Consider the following 19,663-nt stretch of genomic DNA (forward strand, 5'->3'; position numbering starts at 1 on the left):
CCAATGCACAAATTTTCATAAGTAATTGTGTATACTAGCTATTAGGGAGTGCTAGGCGAATATTTCTCTCTCATTGATTTAAGCTGTATTGACAAGATGTGACAGCTTGATATGGAGTTTTCAACCCCTGAAAAACTCCTTGTGCCCTGGTGAGAGTAAACGAAGTTCTATTATTTCTTAGCAAGCTCTGTGTAACATGAACAAGCTTTCTCTGTGAAAAACTGGGATCCTTCCTTTGAGAAGCAAAGCACACACCATGCAAACACAAAAAAGACTGGCTGATTGTTAAAAAAGACACAAATAAACCCTCTGATGTGCCTAATCCTTAATTCAGCAAAGGAGCAGCCATTGTCATTTTGCATAATCTGTATTCTTTGCATGGAAATGTTGAGTCAAAGTGTTATTTTTTTGCACATTTGCTTACTTTGCACAAAAATAATTATCATTCTTTGCCTAAACAAGGATAATAATTTAATAGTTCCTTAGTTCTTGGATATGAGAATGAGACAAGGAAACATACTCCTAGTTTGTATGTTTCTCTAATATTTGTACAGGATTTTTTTGTTTGCTTCTTTCTCTCCCCCTCCCCCACTGGAGATGCTTAGAATGCTCAGTCTGCTTAGCCAATTAAAGCTGACATGCTATATCCACCTATTGGGAGCATGTCAGTGGAGCGTACATCTGAGCAGACAAGAAATACTAGTGGTAATTTCATTGTTTAGCTATAAACCCTAACAAAATTAAGGTAACATTTAAAGATAAGCAACAAATATAGCTTTCAATTCCCGAGCCATTAGTGGAAACAAGGAAAATGCTCACAGGTTTTTCATTACGAAACAGGAGAAAACACATCAATTCATCAGGTATAACAAAATTATTCCTGATTCATATGAACAAGACAGTAAATAATAGAATGAATAATACTGCCAGCCACAGTTTTACAGATTACAGACTAAAACTGTTCGAACAATAATTTCTTACAATAGCCTTCAATGAAAGCAAATTAATAACATTAGAACCTAATCTCACAAAGGCAATGAAACTAAGGCTAAAAGATACTTTAGAACTGACTTGCAAGCAATGTAGGAAGTAAATCTGTTCCCAGGTGGGCATAGAAAGATGGGGGAAGCACAGAGACAATTTCCGGAGGGGGGGAGCTCTTTGTGGGTGTGTGACTAAGACGTCTGAAACCCAAACTTACCATAGGAGCTTGTAGAGGAGATTCAGAGTAAGGTTCCCTGTGAATTTGGTGTCTCTAGGTGCCTGGATGCCATTTTATAGCATTTAAAGTAAAAACAAATCAACAAATCGATTTGTTGACTCATTGGAAAAAAAAATCATAACTTTGTGATTCATGAATCATCAATGTTGATGAATTGCGATGAATCACCATTTTTAAAATTCATGCCCATCTCTAATTCAGAGTGATTCCAATGAACTTTCCACTGCCTTCATATTGGTGGAACTAGAGGAAGCGATAAAAAGATGCAGAAATGGCAAAGCAGCAAGACTTAATGATATCCAAATTGAGCAAACTAAACACTAATTAAACTAGTGAGACAGGGAGGAACAACGTTTGTGCTGAACTCCCTTTTTAAATCTTTTATATTTTAATCCTTTCTATAAAGAAGCTTTTATTGTTTTTATTATTTTACCAAAATAGTAGTTTGGACTTTAAAACTTTTATCCACTGATACTGCAAAAAGAGCCAAGAAAAGAGAGAGTAGTGGTTACTTATTTAACTCTTAATTATTGGAAGCTGTCTGATAAAACTGAGTTATTCTGCTTATTGAATGGCCTTTGGAACGGAGAAGTGTGGAGAAAGAATTTAGCAGAATGCTGAGGCCTGGAAGGATGCTGTACTTGTGAATCAAGACTGACCCATTGACGTCAACCCTGTTCAACTTAGAGAAAAAGCTGTTTGTCCACAAAAGTACGTAGGTTGTTTATACGGGATCTGCTCGGACCCAGGCATTAGCTGAGATTTTCCTGCTCTTCACTACCCCAACCTGGTTGTGCCAAGACTTATTGACAGGCTGAAAACCTCACATCTTGGCAAAATTTGTGGAGCCTAAGTGAGCAAAGGAGTCTGTTTTTTAAGAGCCCTGGAGGAGAATACTGTATTGTCTTTTCTGCTGTCATGGACATGTCTCTCTTTATTTATTTGCCACTGATTCACTGGGAAGAGACAAGCTCTTTGCTGGTTTATATGAAGACTGCTTCTTCGGAACCCTGCATGACTGGGCCACTAATTGTGAGGAAACTGCAGAGACCCCGGCTGGAATACATGACTTAAGAAATGCTACTGAGGACCTCAGTCTAATTTTTTCAAACCTGGACCTCATAATTATAGTTGAATGGCAGGACAACATTCTGAAAAATATCAACTGTCAGCCTCCACCTGTGGTGACAACATGCTGAAAAGACATTCTAATGAACAGTCTCCAGCCACACACGTTAGGAAGACAGGTCCTGATATGGGTGTGTCAACTGAGTGCCACGTTACTATTTTCAACTGGCCAGTAAGAAGGTCAAATAACATGTGGGTATATACGTAATATAGAAGTAATATGGGTTATTTTAGGTATTAGGAGATGACTGGAACCCCCTAATGGATATTAAATGTTCCTGTATATATCCTACAAAGATTAAACTGTGGAGAGGCATGGTGCATCTGACTTTTGCAGATGGCAAGCATGTTCACAACTTCTGGAGCCTGTTATATAAGTTCAAAGGTAGAGCAATATCATTCAAACAGAGAACACATATAATCCATCCAAAGGCCAGGTTCAAATCATCTATGAAAACTATCCACAAGTTAGCAAATATGAATTATTTATTTATTTATTTATTTAATTTATATGCCGCCCACACTACCCAAAGGTCTCTGGGCGGCTTACAGCATTTAAAATACAATAAAGTTATGTAGCAATTAAAATACAATTAAAATATATATAAAATTGCCATCGGACCCACAGCTAATATTATTTCAGTTAAAAGCCTTCTGGAACAGGAAGGTTTTGACCTGGCGCCGAAATGTCATCACTGTCGGCGCCAGACGAATCTCAGTCGGGAGGGCATTCCATAGTCTGGGGGCAGCTGCCGAAAAGGCCCTTTGTCTACAAGCCCTTTGTCTACAAGGCCCTTTGTCTACAAGGCTCTTTCAAAAGGGCCCCCTGGCTAGATCTTAACTGCCGGGTAGGCTCATATGGAAGGAGGCGGTCCTTCAGGTATCCAGGTAATCATGGTAATCATGACCTGACCTACAAAGATACCCTTGTTGGAGGAAAAATGCCTGAAGAACCTGCTTACAGTTTAAATTCAAAAGGAATATTTAGACCCTGAAAAAATCTGTAAAAAAAGCACCTCTCCTTTTAACAGATATATTTATCCATGAAAAACCTGCAAAACTAACTCTGTGTAATTGCACTATAAGCAATATAGCAGGTATACTGTATTTTGGGGGGAAAGGCCATTCTAGAAGATCTAGGACATCTAACTGGATGAAGCCTCAGGGTAAGATGGAAATACTTGAAATAGCTCCTGATAAAGGAAATAAAGGTCTTGGGGTTTCATTCTGTTACCCTATGTTCCCACGATTGGAATTGTTTAAACAAACTAGAACCCCATTCTGTGTCAGATAACATTCTCCAGCTCAAAAGCTCTAATTCAGATGGACAGAAAACGTCAGCAAGTGGAACTCTCCAACCACCATCTAAACATAAACTCCACAAGCCCTCTCACTGGTAAACCTCCTATATGATATGGTAATCTACACTCAGGGTCCAAGTTGGATCATGGAGGGAAGTTAATCTGCCCTCCATTTGTAACCTTCCCCAATAACATCTCAGTCAACCACTCCCATGATCCTATAAATAAATCTCAAATTCAGAGCTCTTGAGTGAGATAAACATCAAGCATGAGGACCATTCCTACTGATAATAAACTCCCTAGTAGTCATAGATTTCAGTAAACATCCAAAATGAGGAGTTATCTGCCTTGCCAAATCGTAACCACTACTGATCCTGAGTCTGCGTGGCAACTGGGCACTAGATATGCCCATTTGGCAGCCTCCTCCCAGGACTGACTCTTGGTAGGTAAGGCAGAAAACCAACCTCATAAGCACCTCTCCTGGAATACTGTAAGATGGAGGAATAAACTAGCCAATTCCAACTTTATCCAGTACTGTGATGCTCAGAGTAAAATCAGGCTTGAGTTCACTGCCTATGTATGCTGTATCTTGGTGCTTGGTACGTGCCCCTACAGCTGCATGTATTATTTCCCCCCAGAAATTGGGAAAGTTCCTGTGTTATCTTGCAATGACATCTAATTGCTAACTGGCACAGCTGGGCTTCACCAGCAGTGAAAGGTAAGGAGTTAGTAACTATAAGAAGGGAAGCTTTTTATTTTATTTTCCTTTTTGTCCTGCTGATTGCAGGTAGTCAGTGGGCTGCCTTCACTATTTCCATTTGGGTCTGAAGAAACAGGTGAAAGATAGGGCTGCTTAGAGTAGGAAGTTGATTATATTTCTGTGTGGTGCTGTTTGTAAGTCTTGTCTCTTATGTGTTTTTAAACTGTTGGAGTTACTTTTCATCTATACCTATTGTCTTCTTTTTATCCTATGTAACCATATCTGTATTTTAAATACATGTAATATATTTTATAGACCTGTGTTGGTCTTAAGTGATAAAGAATATGACACCAGCTGATTCCAGTCATGCCTGCATAGCCAAGCCTGGAGGCCTCAATTTCCTTGGGACTGAGGACTGGCTTAAACCAAGGTGGTTACAGTTCTACTGGTATAAATGTTTTATGTATCACAATTACCTTCAGATATTTGGTGTAATTTGTCTCCAAGTAACCAGGGTCTTGGAGAAAAATTCTTTAAGTCTATTGGTATTTAGGACATGGGAACATCCTGCTCAGAAAACTGCCTCTTCAGGCTGTGGTAGTGGAGGTTTAGTTATCTCAATCTCCTCTACCCTTGAGGTGGAGGGAGAGGAAACAAATGACTTAAACTCTAATTATTGACAGGTTTTGGCTATCAAAGGTTGCAAATCAGGCCCCATTAACAAAAAGTTAATGTCAATCTTCCACCAAGACCTATTGGCTCCTCAACAGATGTTTGGGGAAACTGGATTTTTTTTACATGTTGGTTTCCTTACTGTGTATCCTATATTTTTCTAATTTGTGGCGATTCTAATGCCAGAAGAGGCAACAATTATTATATGATGGACAAACCCCTAGGGTTTGAGCTTGGAGGAGATACAAATTCCCAAGAAAAGACAATTAGCAAGTATGGCCAATTTCTATTTCTATTTCATTTAATTTATAAACTCCAACTTGTCTGTCTTAATGGTGAGCATTTGGACCATTCAAAAAGTTATTATACATATTTATCTGATAAGGGAGCCAGTGTAGTCAACTGTGTTCTGGGGTCACCTGGTGTAGTCCACTACGAGCAAATACTAGCAACTGGTGATAGACCCGATAGCAACCATCTTCCGCTTAGAGTGGCCCTAAAATTTCAACAAATACAATCCAGAGTTTTAACAGCTCATAGAACACCAGGTCATTTGCAAGGGGAAAAAGTCTTAAATGGTTCCCAAAACAGATGCCATTATAAGGCAGATGTTGAGAACAGCTAAGCTTCAAGAGCTATGACAGCATGCTCTCAGTGTGTCCCATATTTGTGAGTTATATCAGGACATAAGACATATACTTAGGCCTTATTTAACAACAACGTACAGTGGTGCCTCGCTTGACGACGTTAATTCGTTCCAGCGAAATCAATGTAGAGCGAAAACATCGTCAAATGAAATAAAAAACCCTATTGAAACACATTGAAAACTGTTTAATGTGTTCCAATGGGCTGAATACCTGCTCATTCAGCGAAGATCCTCCATACAGCATCCATTTTCGTTGCCTGTATAGCGAGAAATCCGTCCTAGAAAACAGTGGGGGGCCATTTTCTTTAGCCGGTGGCCATTTTGAAACCCGACAATCAGCTGTTTGCTGGTCGTCATAAAGTGAAAATCACTTCCCGAAGCAGGGAACCGATCATTGCATGGTGAAAAAAACCCAATCTCCCAGAATGGCTGCCTGTCTCTCCTGCAGAAATTGGGGTTCTGAACATGACTTTTTGTAATGGCAAGGCCCCGGGTGAGGATATGATTCCTGTCAAGGTGTTCATCACTGACATCAATTGGTGGTTCCCTGTTTTAGCCAATCTATTTAGCTGTATTAACTGCAAAAGTAATCAACCCCCAGGCTGGCAAACCAGTAACATTGAGCCACTTTTTAAGAAAGGCAATTAATCAGACCCCAGTAACTGAAGACCAATTAGCTTCCTTCATGTGGCTTCCAAACTTTACACATGGTATCTTCTGTGCAAGCTCCCTGATTGGGACAATAACCAATCATATTTGAGGAATAAGCAGGTTTTTGGAAAGGACAGAAGCACAATAGATAAAGCTTTTGTCCTGCATCACTTAATTAGAAAATTCACTAAGGAACCAAATACGTATATCTTTGCAGATGTTTTCCCCAGCTTTTGACCTCCTAGATTAAGGGCACCTATGGCACAAATTGGCCCAAACAAATATTGATAGAAGACTCCTGTGGTTTATAAAGCAGCTACATCAAAACAATATGCTACAAGTGGGAACTGGTTTAACAGGTGCTCTATCAGAACAAATTTGTATCAACCAACGGGTGAAACAAGGCTACATCCTAGAACCCTTCCTATTTATTTATTTATTTTTATTAATAACCTGATCACTGGAATGGCTTCTCATTCATTCTGCCCTCCGGGTATTGGCAATTGTAAGATTTTGATGCTGCTCTATGCTGATGATTTGGTTCTGTTATCCCAGAACTAAACTGGCCTCGAACGAATGTTGATCAAATTTGGCCAACTTTGTAAAGATGAATGACTAACAATCAATTATTCAAAAACTGAGATCATGGTCCTTGGGAAGACAGCCCCTAAGTATAACTGGTCACTCAGTGGACATACCATTGAGCAGATGCAATCATTTAAACATATGGCTCTGCATTACAGTGAGACTCTTTCTTGGAAGCACCACCTAAATGTTATTGCCTTACTGAGTTCCATTGTATAGGCCAGCTGAAGAGGGTTTTTTTATGTTAGAGGAGGCCAGCTAAAAATCCCACCATTTTGGCTCAAATGCTTTATGGGGGAGAAATATGGGGAGAGGAAGTCAAGTCTAGTTTGGAGCTTGTGCAGAATAACTTCATGAGGCAGATACTGGGGGTACCCACAAGGAATCCTTCTGCTCATATTAGGGTTGAGCTGGGTCTCCTTTCAATTATAGCCAGAATTAATTTGGTCTATTTTAGATTTTGGTGTAGGCTAAATAGTATGGACAGCCACTCACTGACCAATTGCTGCTGGCTTGAACAGTTACAAACAGGAAGATGGGCACAGTGGTGTCAAGAAAAGTTAATGGTTTACAGCCTTTCCATGCAAAGGTTTCTTTGTTTCTGTCCCCAAGATCTTGGGAAGTGGCTCTTCTATTCTGATGCCAGCCAAGACAGGGCTGCCATTGTTGGGTCACAATCTTCTACCTGGTATCCTCAACTTACAAGTTAACCATATAAAGTGATACTATTTTAAAACACTATCTATTCCACAGCTCTGCAGAGTTTTTACAGAGCTCAGATTCCAACAGATGCCCTCTGTATATCTTGAAGGATGATACCAAGGAACCCCAGTCTCCAGAATGAATATGTGCCTATGGCTGTAATGAGATTGATGATATAATTCATGATTTATTGTTCTGTCTTCTTTATATCCCCTTCATGGATTGCTGCCTTGTCATGGTGAAGGGGCTTGAGTAATTCAAAGAAGCTATGGGCTATGCCGTGCAGGGCCACCCAAGACAGATAGCTCATACTGGAGAGTTCTGACTAAATGTGATCCACCTGCAGCAGGAACTGGCAAGCCACTCCAGTATCTTTGGCAAGAAGACTCCCTGAACAGAAACAAAGGGATAAAAGATATAACATTGGAAGATGAGCCCCTCAGGTCAGAAGGCGTCCAACATGCTATTGACGAAGAGCGGAGGACAAGTACAAGTAGCTCCACAGCTAATGAAGTGGTTGGGGCAAAGCCAAAAGGATGCTCAGCTGCAGACGTGCCTGGAAGTGAAAGGAAAGTCTGATGTTGCAAAGAAAAATACTGCATAGGAACCGTGAATGTAAGATCTATGAACCTTGGGAAGCTGGATGTGGTCAAACAGGAGATGGCAAGAATAAACGTTGACATCCTGGGCGTCAGTGAGTTAAAATGGATGGGAATGGGCAAATTCAATTCAGACAATTTTCATATCTACTCTTGTGGGCAAGAATTCCATAGAAGAAATGGAGTAGCCCTCATAATCAACAAAAGAGTGGGAAAAGCTGTGCTGGGATACAAACTCAAAAATGATAGAATGATTTCAATACGAATCCAAGGCAGACCTTTCAACATCATAGTAATCCAAGTTTATGCACCAACACCAGTGCTGAGGAGACTGAAATTGACCAATTCTATGAAGACTTACAACAACTTCTAGAACTGACACCAAAGAAAGATGTTCTTCTCATTCTAGGGGATTGGAATGCTAAAGTAGGGAGTCAAGAGGTAAAAGGAACAACAGGTAAGTTTGGCCTTGGAATTCAAAATGAAGCAGGGCAAAGGCTAATAGAGTTTTGTCAAGAGAACAAGCTGGTCACCAGAAACACTCTTTTCCAACAACACAAGAGGCGACTCTACACATGGAAATCACCAGATGGGAAATACCAAAATCAGATTGATTATATTCTCTGCAGCCAAAGATGAGGAAGCTCTAAACAGTCAGCAAAAACAAGACCTGGAGCTGATTGTGGCTCTGATCATCAACTTCTTGTAGCAAAATTCAAGCTTAAACTGAAGAAAGAAGAAAAAACCACTGGGCTAGTCAGGTATAACCTAAATCTGATCCCTTATGAATACACAGTGGAAGTGAAGAACAGATTTAAGGAACTTGGTTTGGTGGACAGAGTGCCTGAAGAACTTTGGATGGAGGTTCGTAAGATTGTACAGGAAGCAGCAACAAAAACCATCCCAAAGAAAAGGAAGTGCAAGAAAGCAAAGTGGCTTCTCTTTTTGACCATGGAGAAGTAGCTACCGTAGTTATTAGAAACACTTTTTAAAACAAACAAAATCCCTATTATCTGAGCTGTTTTAACTTGAAGGGGGTTGCTGCTGCACTCGAAATCTCACTATATTCAGTTCAGGGGTACACAAGGATAAGTCAAATCCTTACATAAAAGAATAAGCTTATTGATGACATTAATGGGAAAAGCATACAGTACATAATTCATACACGCAAACCCTTTTGCAAAGTGTACCATAGTGGCTCCCAAGACCACAGTTGAGATGTTCTCTCTTGGGGCCTCAAAGCGTCTGCGCACAGAATAGCACTCAAGGTGGCTAAGAAACATCACTGCATCACAGAGACCATAAAAATACCAAAATCATTGTAACTATTCCAATAATTAGAAAAATCAAGACAATTTAAAAGCAAATTCACAAGGATGTGACATCACACTCTTCCTAAAATTAGCTAAAATTGGAACTACTAATATTTGAGGGGAAAAAAACATAAAAATGTTTAAGAATTTGAAACATAGTCCCTTGCCACTTTCAATAGCTGACTCCTATACAAATTCCTTTAGGAGGAGCAAACCTCATTTATTTTACCACATATTTCCTCTATTAACAATATTTTTAAGTTGGGTTATCTGGCTTTTAAAAAAAAATCAGTTCCAGCATTCTTTGTTTCCAAACAACACTAAAGCAATGACTTTGGAACAAATAATTTCTTCAATGCAATACGGAATTCCATTGTTCTGTTACCTGTGCTTTCATCGGTACTTTCCTCGGAGACATGCTCATTTTGGTGGACCCATTCCCCATTGCACTTGAAGAAGATCTGCATTGCAGGCGCAGCTCTGCAGCGCAGTACTATAGGGTTGCTTTTAATGATGTAGGCATCATCTGGCTCTTGTATAAAATGAGGCAGTGTTCCTGGAGCAGATGGGATAGATTCTGGAAGGATTTCACTATTGTCATTTCCTGTAAATGCAAAAGAAATTAAATGTCACACATAATGATCACCACCGAAGCCCAGCAAAACTAAATATTGCCAACACAAAACATTGCCTGGGGTGAATTACTATGTTGGGTTAAGTGTTTAAAACTTTTAAAATGCCCGGGCATGAATAAGACACATGCATTCGAGACTTCCAATGAAAATATCCACTGACACGTGGTGCAGCAACGTTGCAGGTACAAATTTGCAGGTACAAATTTAGGGTATGACTATATGGAGGAATTGGGAGTTATCCAGGTCATATTTAAAAGTTTATTATCTTTGGTGCAAACTATTTTATCTCGCACTTGAACAATCTTTTAATTCCCACAGATGTTTCTTCTTCATTGAGAAGCCTCCAGACAGCACTACAGATCACTCCAGTTTATCCCCCTTTGATAATTGATGCCTTTTCTTCATCCCATTCCCTACTTTTTGTCATAGCTTCCATGGCCACAAACTTCCTTGTTTTATGTTTAAAATAGCAAATGGCATAATGCTACAGCAATATATCAACCTACTATGGATACTCCCTTAAAGCTCTGTGTCACTTAGGAGAAAATAGAGGAGGTTTTCTCTGCCATTCCTTCTATTGTCACAACCCACTGCACAAGTCACAGAGTTATCACAAAAAAGAACACTGCCCACAACTCTATTTGGGAGCAAATTAAACAACCACCCAGACTGCAGAATGGCACATCAAGAGCACTCTTGACGACGCAAAACAAACTGCAGCCCTAGTGCTGTAACACAAGGAAGTGGAACAACTAGCAAAGGGGGCAGGATGGATCATTCCTACTTAAAAAAAAACATGTGATTGCTGGGAAATAAGACAAACCAAACCACACCAAAAGAAACTCAAATGGTGAAGTGAACTATATGCTCATGTGATCACTCCCTTAGTTACTATCTGGATAAGAATTAAGACCCCATATACTTTGCTTTGGTGGTCTTTTGTGGGTTGAAAAGTAGATTATAAATAATTTAAATCAATTATAATTTAAATAAATAATTACATCAGTGGGCAATGGTAAATGCTATTTGAAATTTTACAAAATAAAACATAACAATTATTTGTTCATTGTATGATCATCATCAGCACTAATAGTGAAAAAACACAAACAAGAAACAGGGGATGTAGAATAGAGATAATTCACATTTCAGTGCAGATTTATATTGCCCATCATGACTCAGACCAAAAAAACCTTCATATTTTAATATCCACATTGTTCCACATTTTCTGAGGCAGTTCTCCAATTAAAATACTTAAGATTTTTATTTTAATCCTGTTACTTTAACTTCATACTGATGATGATCAGCTGTGGTGATTCTTCAGAAACAAACAGATTATAATCCCCTTCAAAGCTCCTGGAGCTTCCATTGGTTTTCTTTTGCTTTGGTAAATTGATTAGGGACCACAAGACTGGGGAGGAGATTTCTTTAATTTTGGAATACTGCCACTAGTAAAATCATCCTGTGGCAGGAATTTTCAGGAATTAAAGGCTTCCCTCCCATCCCATCATCCCCAACAGCTTTCTCACAACAAAAGGGATCCTATGAGAAAAGGAAATGCAAGAAAGCAAAGTGGCTGTCCAAAGAGACCTTACAAAAAGCAGAGAAGAGAAGGAAAACAAAATACAAGGGAGATAGGGAAAGTTACAGAAAATGGAATGCAGACTCCCAAAGAATAGCAAGGAGAGACAAGAGGGCCTTCTTAAATGAACGGTGCAAAGATATAGAAGAAAATAATAGAAAGGGAAAAACCAAAGATCTGTTCAAGAAAACTGCAGATATTAAAGGAACATTTTGTGCAAAGATGGACATGATAAAGGACAAAAATGGTAGGGACCTAGCAGAAGCAGAAGACATCAAGAAGAGGTGGCAAGAATACACAGAGGAATTATACCAGAAAGATCTGGATGTCCTGGACAACCCAGAGAGTGTGGTTGCTGACCTTCAGCGAGACATCCTGGACAGCGAAGTCAAGTGGGCCAGAGGATTGGAAAAGATCAGTCTACATCCCAATCCCAAAGAACGGCAGTGCCAAAGAATGCTCCAATTACCGTACAATTGCACTCATTTCACACACTAGCAAGGCTATGCTCAAAATCCTACAAGGTAGGCTTCAGCAGTACGTGGACCAAGAACTCCCAGAAATACAAGCTGGATTTCGAAGGGGCAGAGGAATTAGAGACCAAATTGCTATAATGTGCTGGATTATGGAGAAAGCCAGAGAGTTCCAGAAAAACATCTACTTCAGCTTCATTGACTACGCATAAGCCTTTGACTATATGTGCGACAGGAAGTAACAGTTAGAACTGGATATGGGGCAACTGATTGGTTCAAAATAGGAAAAGGAGTACAAGAAGGCTGTACTTCTCCCTGCTTACTTAACTTATATGCAGAATACATCATGCGGAAGGCAGGACTGGATGAATCCCAAGGAGGAATTAAGATTGCTGGAAGAAATATCAACAACCTCAGATATGCATATTATACCAGAAGATGAGGAGGAATTAAAGAACCTCTCTTAATGAGGGTGAAAGAGGACAGCGCAAAAAACGGTCTGAAGCTCAACATCAAAAAAACCAAGATAATGGCCACTGGTCCCATGACCTCCTGGCAAATAGAAGGGGAAGATATGGAGATAGTGACAGATTTTACTTTCTTGGGTTCCATGATCACTGCAGATGGTAACAACAGCCATGAAATTAAAATACACTTGCTTCTTGGGAGGAAAGTGATGACAAACCTCGACAGCATCTTAAAAAACAGATACATCACTTTGCCAACAAAATTACGCATAATCAGAGCTATGGTTTTTCCTGTAGTGATGTATGGAAGTGAGAGATGGACCATAAAGAAGGCTGACCACTGAAGAGCTGATGCTTTTGAACTGTGACACTAGAGGAGACTCTTGAGATGTCCCCTGGACTGCAAAGAGAACAAACCTATCCATTCTCAGGGAAATCAACCCTGAGTGCTCACTGGAAGGACAGATCTTGAAGCTGAGGCTCCAGTACTTTGGCCATCTCATGAGAAGAGAAGACTCCTTGGAAAAGACTTTGATGCTAGGAAAGTGTGACGGCAAGAGGAGAAGGGGACGACAGAGGATGAGATGGCTGGACAGTGTCTGCGAAGCTACCAACATGAATTTGACCCAACTCTGGGAGGCAGTGGAAGACAGTACGGCCTGGTGTGTTCTCGTCCATGGGGTCACAAAGAGTCGGACACGACTAAACGACTAAACAACAACAACAGTAGGACCTCTGTATCTGTGACGGATTGGTTCCACCCCATCATGGATGATGGATTATAACAAATGCTATTTTAAAAACACTATACATAGCATGGTCTCTTTCTCCCTCTAGTGGCCAGTTATGGCAATTTCCTTATTAGAAATATATATTTTTGGAATTTTCTTTTAATATTTTCAGACCATGGGTAACTGAATCAGTGAACACTGATCCTGATAAAGGGCCCATACTGTATTGAGAAAGATTCACACACAGTCATTTGCAAATATATTGTAAAGAACAATCAGAGACACAATGCAATATACTTTAAAATCTAATAGAGAAGAACAAATGAGAAGCTGAACAAAACAGAATTTGGTAGATTTGTCCATCCTCAGAAGATTTCACTACTCCAGATTTTTGCCCAGTAAAGTTTATATATTTATTTATATTATTTATATGCTGTTTTTTCTCTCCAGAGGAGACCAAAAGCAGCTCCCAACAGCTGAAATTAAACAAGAATTTACAATTTTACAATATCATACAAATAAGATATTAACAATTTTAAACTTCATCAAGATTAAAACAAGATTAAAACAATTTTCAAACTTTTAAAAAATTTAAAAATCTCTTTAAATTTTTATAAACGAAGCATTCGTTAGACATTTATAGCTTAAAAGCCTGCCTGGAAAGAAAGGTCTTTGTCTGATGACAAAAGGACAAGAGGGAGGCAGCGGGGGCCAACCTCAGTTCTCGGAGCAACGTATTCCAAAGCTTGACAACTCTTCATAAAAACAGTTCACGTATGAAACAGAAACTCTACTGGCAGACACTTACTAAGAAGATAGGTGGCCACAATACATTTGCCCTATTGTTCTTGTCTTCCCAAGGCTCTTTCTTGAAGTAGAAGTAATTTAATGGGTCGGAGACCGCAAAATAAAGATTGATTGATTGAAGTAAAAGTAAACAGGACTATAAAAGAGTACTGTGTGGTCACACAACTACCAGTATTCCAATAGCTACTTCTTTTCCAGTCAAATTAAATGAAACTAGAGGCAAAAAGGCAAGAAAGCAAGCAAGTAACTGTAAGTTCCAAGTAAAGATAGAGGCTCTTCTAGGATGTTGGTGCCTTGGCAGTTTAGTGAGGGTACTCATCACTTAAAACTGCTACAGCCATCCTGGGGGAGCAATTTATGAAGGAAGATTAGATACAAACAGAATGAATAGCAAGAAAACAATAACAGTCAAGGGGACATGACTAAGAGGAAAGTCAGTGTGAAAGAAAAAGAAAAAGACCGAAGTATAATTTCAAGAGTACAACAGACATGAGAGATGTGAAATATTCAATGTAATGTGAATGACAGAAAACTAGGAGTTCTCTTTACATTTCTCAAAGCTCTGAATGATATATGCTCAATTTTACAAAATAGAGCAATTGGAGGGAAAAACACAATTCCAGCATGTTATAGCTGAAAACAGACACACATTTGTATATGAATCAGAACTGTGCACAGATTTCCCAAATTGGTTTAGGTTATGATTACAAAGTGACACCATGCAAGGGGAAATTCCAGAAGCTGACTCCTTTTTTTCAGCAGTTAACCACTTCTCACTCAAACACAAAGCAACTGTCAGGCATATTTTTTTTAACAAGTGTGAATCATGGTAGTGAGCATAAGAAGGTATTTGTAGGCCAGCCATTCTCAATGTGTCTTTATCCAGTCTTGGCATAGGAAGAGAAGGGAAGGGGGACCCAAGCGATCCCCCACCCCCGCTGCCTTTGCAAAGACAGTGGGGGTGGAGGTGTTGCTTCTGTCAGGCTTTGCTCCTCTTCTCATGTTCACCCAGGCATAGGAAGAGGAGGGAAAGGGAACCCAAGCCCAGACAGAGATAGGAAGATGAATGAAGTCTGATCTAGGCGATCCCCTGCCCCCACTATCTTTTACAAAAGACAGTGGATGTGGGGGATCACTTGGGTCCCCCTTCCCTCCTTCAGCCCTCAAAAATGTGTAAAATATATGCTGTGGCCCTCATACTGAAAAGTTTGGAGACTCCTGCTCTACATCAATGCTTGTTTGGTTAGTCAGGAGTTAAAAAATTCTCCTGAGTATCAGCTAACTGGGTCCTGACAAACAGGGTTAAAAGTTCAGATTGCAGCAGATCTGGAGCTGATTTCCCCTTCAAAGACTTGTGTTAGGAGTCTGGTCTCCAAAATCCTGAGACAGTGTATACTGAAAGCACTCAAGGCTGGGGCAAACACAACTGTGCTGTACTTTTGTAATGCTGAAATACTTTGAATATGCCTTACACAATTCTATGCTAATTCCCTGGACATGGCAAATTTTTCCCCTTTCTGAAGCATTATCACTCAATTACTTTCTTTAAAGCAACTCTGTTTGTCTGTTGGACTTTTCAAAGAAAACCTCTTTTTTTGACTGTTTCTGTGACCTTCTATTGCCCTCCAACATCTCACATCTCAGGCAACAAAGCTGCAACAATGTATCCACTTTGAAATGCTAGAAGAAAGTCACTGCTTTACCCTTTTGAAAGGCATTTTTTGAGAATCAATATTTCAGTTACTGCAGCCAGGATTCCTACAAAGTAAAAAAAAAAAGCAAGTGGGCCCAACCATTCTCTTTCAAGATAAGCAAGATTAGTGTTTTTGAATTTATTTGATTGGTTTTAAATCTGGGGATATTTAAAGTCACTTGTTTCTGGGGAAGGAGTGTTATAACGTTTTAATTTTAAAAAATCATAACTCAAAACACCCCCCAAATCTGGCACAGAGCAAGAAGAGACTAGTGCTGATTCATGTGAGGAATTCAAGGAAACCGGGACTTGTAGCCATACAAAGATGGAGTCTGTTAGGTTCTGTGTAAGATGAATTTAAAAGCAATTGAATGTTATGAGACTGTTTTGCAGAGTTGCTTTTCCTGGTACAGAGATAAGGATGCAAGGCCAGAAGGGCTCAGGAGAAGACCAAACAGCATACTGCTTAATTGGGAACAAAATAGGAGACCTGCAGATTTCATGTGAATTATGGGCAGAGAGCTGTGTTATACCCACTTGGATTTAATTGGTTAACAGCCTGGAAGAGTCATAAAGAAGGTGATCTAAGACATGTAGAAAAATGGTTGTTCATGTATGTGACAAATTAATGGTGAATGTTGTGGAATGTGAGAGAAAGAGGTTTATCTTTTTGGAGTAGAAGAGGGAGGAGAAGTAGCCCAGCTTCCAGATGTGAACTGGTACTCAGAGCAAAGATGATTACTTAGCATAGACCTAGTTGTTCTTATTTTACTTAGAAATAGCAGATTTCTTTAATCATTGTAGTAGCTGGATATGCCAAATGCTTGTGCCTTAAAGCTACAACTGTATTCTAATGAAACTACTTTATTTTCTTAATAAAACAAGTATAATTCTTAAGCAGAGGACTGGTCTCTTGAAACAGCACGGCTTACATCTAAACCCAGTGTGGATTTGAGAAGGTCACTAAGTTGCTACTGAAAATTGAGAGATCCCACCTGGCAAGGCTGTTGTGTATTTTAAGGAAGCACATAGTCAATGGCTTGTTGCTTTGGAAGCAAGCAAAGGTTACTTTTGGGATCAGGCTTGTCCATGGGGCTTGTACTATGCACTTCTGAGGCTTAAAAGACCTACTTCAGGCAATAAAGGTGTTAGTTTTGCACCCATAGTGACTCTCTGACCCACAATCATCACATCTTTCAGGAGAGGCGATTTTAACAAAGTCCAATTTCAAAGTTATAGTTTTTTGTTTGGGCTGCCCCCATATTAAGTGTTTCCTTGTAGAACAGTGATTCTTAACCTTTATTACTCATGTGTTTTTGAACTGCAACTCCCAGAAACCTCAGCCAGCAGAGCTGATGGTGAAGGCTTCTGGGAGTTGCAGTCCAAAAACATCTGAGTAACAAAGATTTAGAACCAGTGTTGTAGAATACTGATTAGTTCTGCCAGCACAATAACATTAGGGCCCAGCACAGAGCTCTGTTCAAGGACTTGCCCTGGGCCAAGAATTCAGTGCCTCTGTGTGATGAAGTGTATTTTCCTAATTAGAGATGGGTTATGTAGTCATGTTTTAACCATAGAGAAATCCATTTTGAGTCTGACACAGGCTAAATTCTGGAAAATTACTAGTAATTATTTTCAGCTTCATGTCGCCAACCTTATCGCTGCAGCTGGAGAGAAAAACACAGCAGAGTCAAAATATCTCTAACCTGAATTATAAACAATTCTTTGGTGTTGGTGGGAAAGTAGGGCGTACCCTATGCTAATTCTTTCCTTCGTGATTGGTCGAATATGTCAGGAAGGGGCAGGTTGGAGAAATTTACAAGAGGTTGGAAAAAGGAACTCGGAGAGAGAGAGAGGAGAAGAAGAGAGTTTTGGGTATCTGAAAACATGGCGTTGAATATCTTTGATCCAGCCGAAGGAACCTGATTTAACAATATGGACTGCGTAAGAATATCGTTTGTTTTCCTTAGTTTATAGTTTAGATTTTGTTTTGTTCAATAGTTAATTTTTATAGAAGGTGCTGAAACATTATGCTGTTGCTTAGAAATGAAACTGTAGAGAAATGTTTTCTTTGTTCACTTAAATAAACTCATGTTGTTTAATAATTGGCCTTTCTAGTCCTTTGAACAGAACAGTTTCCCTATAGATAATGAATTTGGCCTTACGTTACCAAAATTGAGTCATTGAACAGTAAAGATACGGTATTAAGTGGTTTCTTTTTAGTAAAATCGAAACAGACTTAAATGCAGGTTTTCCAAGAGTTCATGTCCCGGAACTGTGTTAGACTCAAGCAGTTCACTTCAGTCGGGAGTGAAGGAAGCCTGGATTTTCCTGTTTCGTGGTTTTTGCTCTCATTTATGAGACCAATAACTGACAGTAACTCCTAAATGTCCTGTTACCCTTTCCCCATGAAGCACTTAGTCCTCTTCCTGCATTCTCTTTAGCTGATGTATAGAATTGGTCTTGTTTCCCAGCTGCACTAAGGCTTGGCAGACAGATGGTCATGCTGGACAGACAATGCTGGAAAAAATACAGGTATGGAGAAGCCCCTCAGTCATGAGGTAAAGATGAGGGGGAAATGGCAGAACAACCTTTCATTGGCCAGCTGGGAAGGGACTAGCATGCCACAGGAAAAAGGAGGAGAAAGAAACCCAAAACTAAATCAATAAGCAGACTTCAAAATTTGTAAATATATCCTATCAAAACCATTCATTCTAAGCAAGATTTTTTTAAAATTAAAACTGATTTTTAAAAAAAAAACAAATGGAAAATACTCTCAGGGAAATAAACAGAACTACTGTCCTACTGCAGACACCCACTATACCATTAGCAAAATGCTACGTTGCTATTTCATGGGATGTGATTTTGTGGGTTTTTCCCCCCATCATTTATTTATTTATTTATTTATTTATTTATTTATTTATTTATTTATTTATTTATTTATTTATTTATTTATTTATTTATTTATTTATTTATTTATTTATATGCCGCCCTACTCTACCCAAAGGTCTCTGGGCAGCTTACAACAATTAAAATTCAATACAATAAAATACAGCTCTAAAATACCATAAACCATATTGTTGCAGGACATATGTCTTAAGTATCTAAGAAAAGGCAAGAAAGGGGAGTTTGGACACAGCAAAACTGCAATGTTACTCTCCTAAAAGTATTATCTGGAGTAAAATGCATTGTTATAAGGCAAAAAGAAGGGAGATTGTAAAAACACCCTTTGTTCTATAAAGTGAACATATTTGTGAACTCCAGTCTGTTCTTTGCTGTACAGAAAATTGGTGCACAGGGGGTGGGTAAATTCTTACATACATGAACAGATCAGGTGGAGGTGTCTGAATTAATATGGGAGAAGACAGAGTTGACCCCAAGGTGACCGCCTAGTTTGATAAAGACCAGAAACAGACTTTGCTCAAGCATGCGGTACTCTGTCTCCACAAGTGTTCCATATTCTCCTTCCCTTTCCATTGAATTCTTTAACATTATTCACATTGTGACTGAAGCAGAAGGGACAACTATTGTGTCCATTAGTAGGCTGGTGAGCAAGGAACTCTATTTCCCCCACTCTCCTTTCCTGTGAGAGATGGTGTCAAATGAACTAAAAGGGAGAAGGAACAGTAGCGATAAAGTGGGCCAACTCAGGAATGGAAGCACTGAAATTATCTTGGCCATTCTCCTGACTGAGAACTGCCAAGGAAGGAAGATGGTCCAGACCTAACAGCAGCGCACTGGGCCAAAAGTCAAGGACTC

General features: G+C 39.4%; 1 protein-coding gene across 2 annotated transcripts in view; it reads right to left on the bottom strand.

Annotated features, from left to right (window-relative positions):
- The window catches only part of UNC5D (unc-5 netrin receptor D), a 644,095-nt gene that overhangs the window by 332,587 nt on the left and 291,845 nt on the right, over positions 1-19,663 (bottom strand). For both annotated transcript variants that reach the window (XM_078379744.1, XM_078379743.1), the window contains exon 2: positions 9,905-10,123. In XM_078379744.1, the coding sequence (XP_078235870.1) occupies positions 9,905-10,123 (219 nt within the window). The remainder of the gene's footprint in view (positions 1-9,904; positions 10,124-19,663) is intronic.

This window comes from Pogona vitticeps, chromosome 8 (genome assembly GCF_051106095.1).
Source record: "Pogona vitticeps strain Pit_001003342236 chromosome 8, PviZW2.1, whole genome shotgun sequence".
Lineage (NCBI taxonomy): Eukaryota > Metazoa > Chordata > Lepidosauria > Squamata > Agamidae > Pogona > Pogona vitticeps.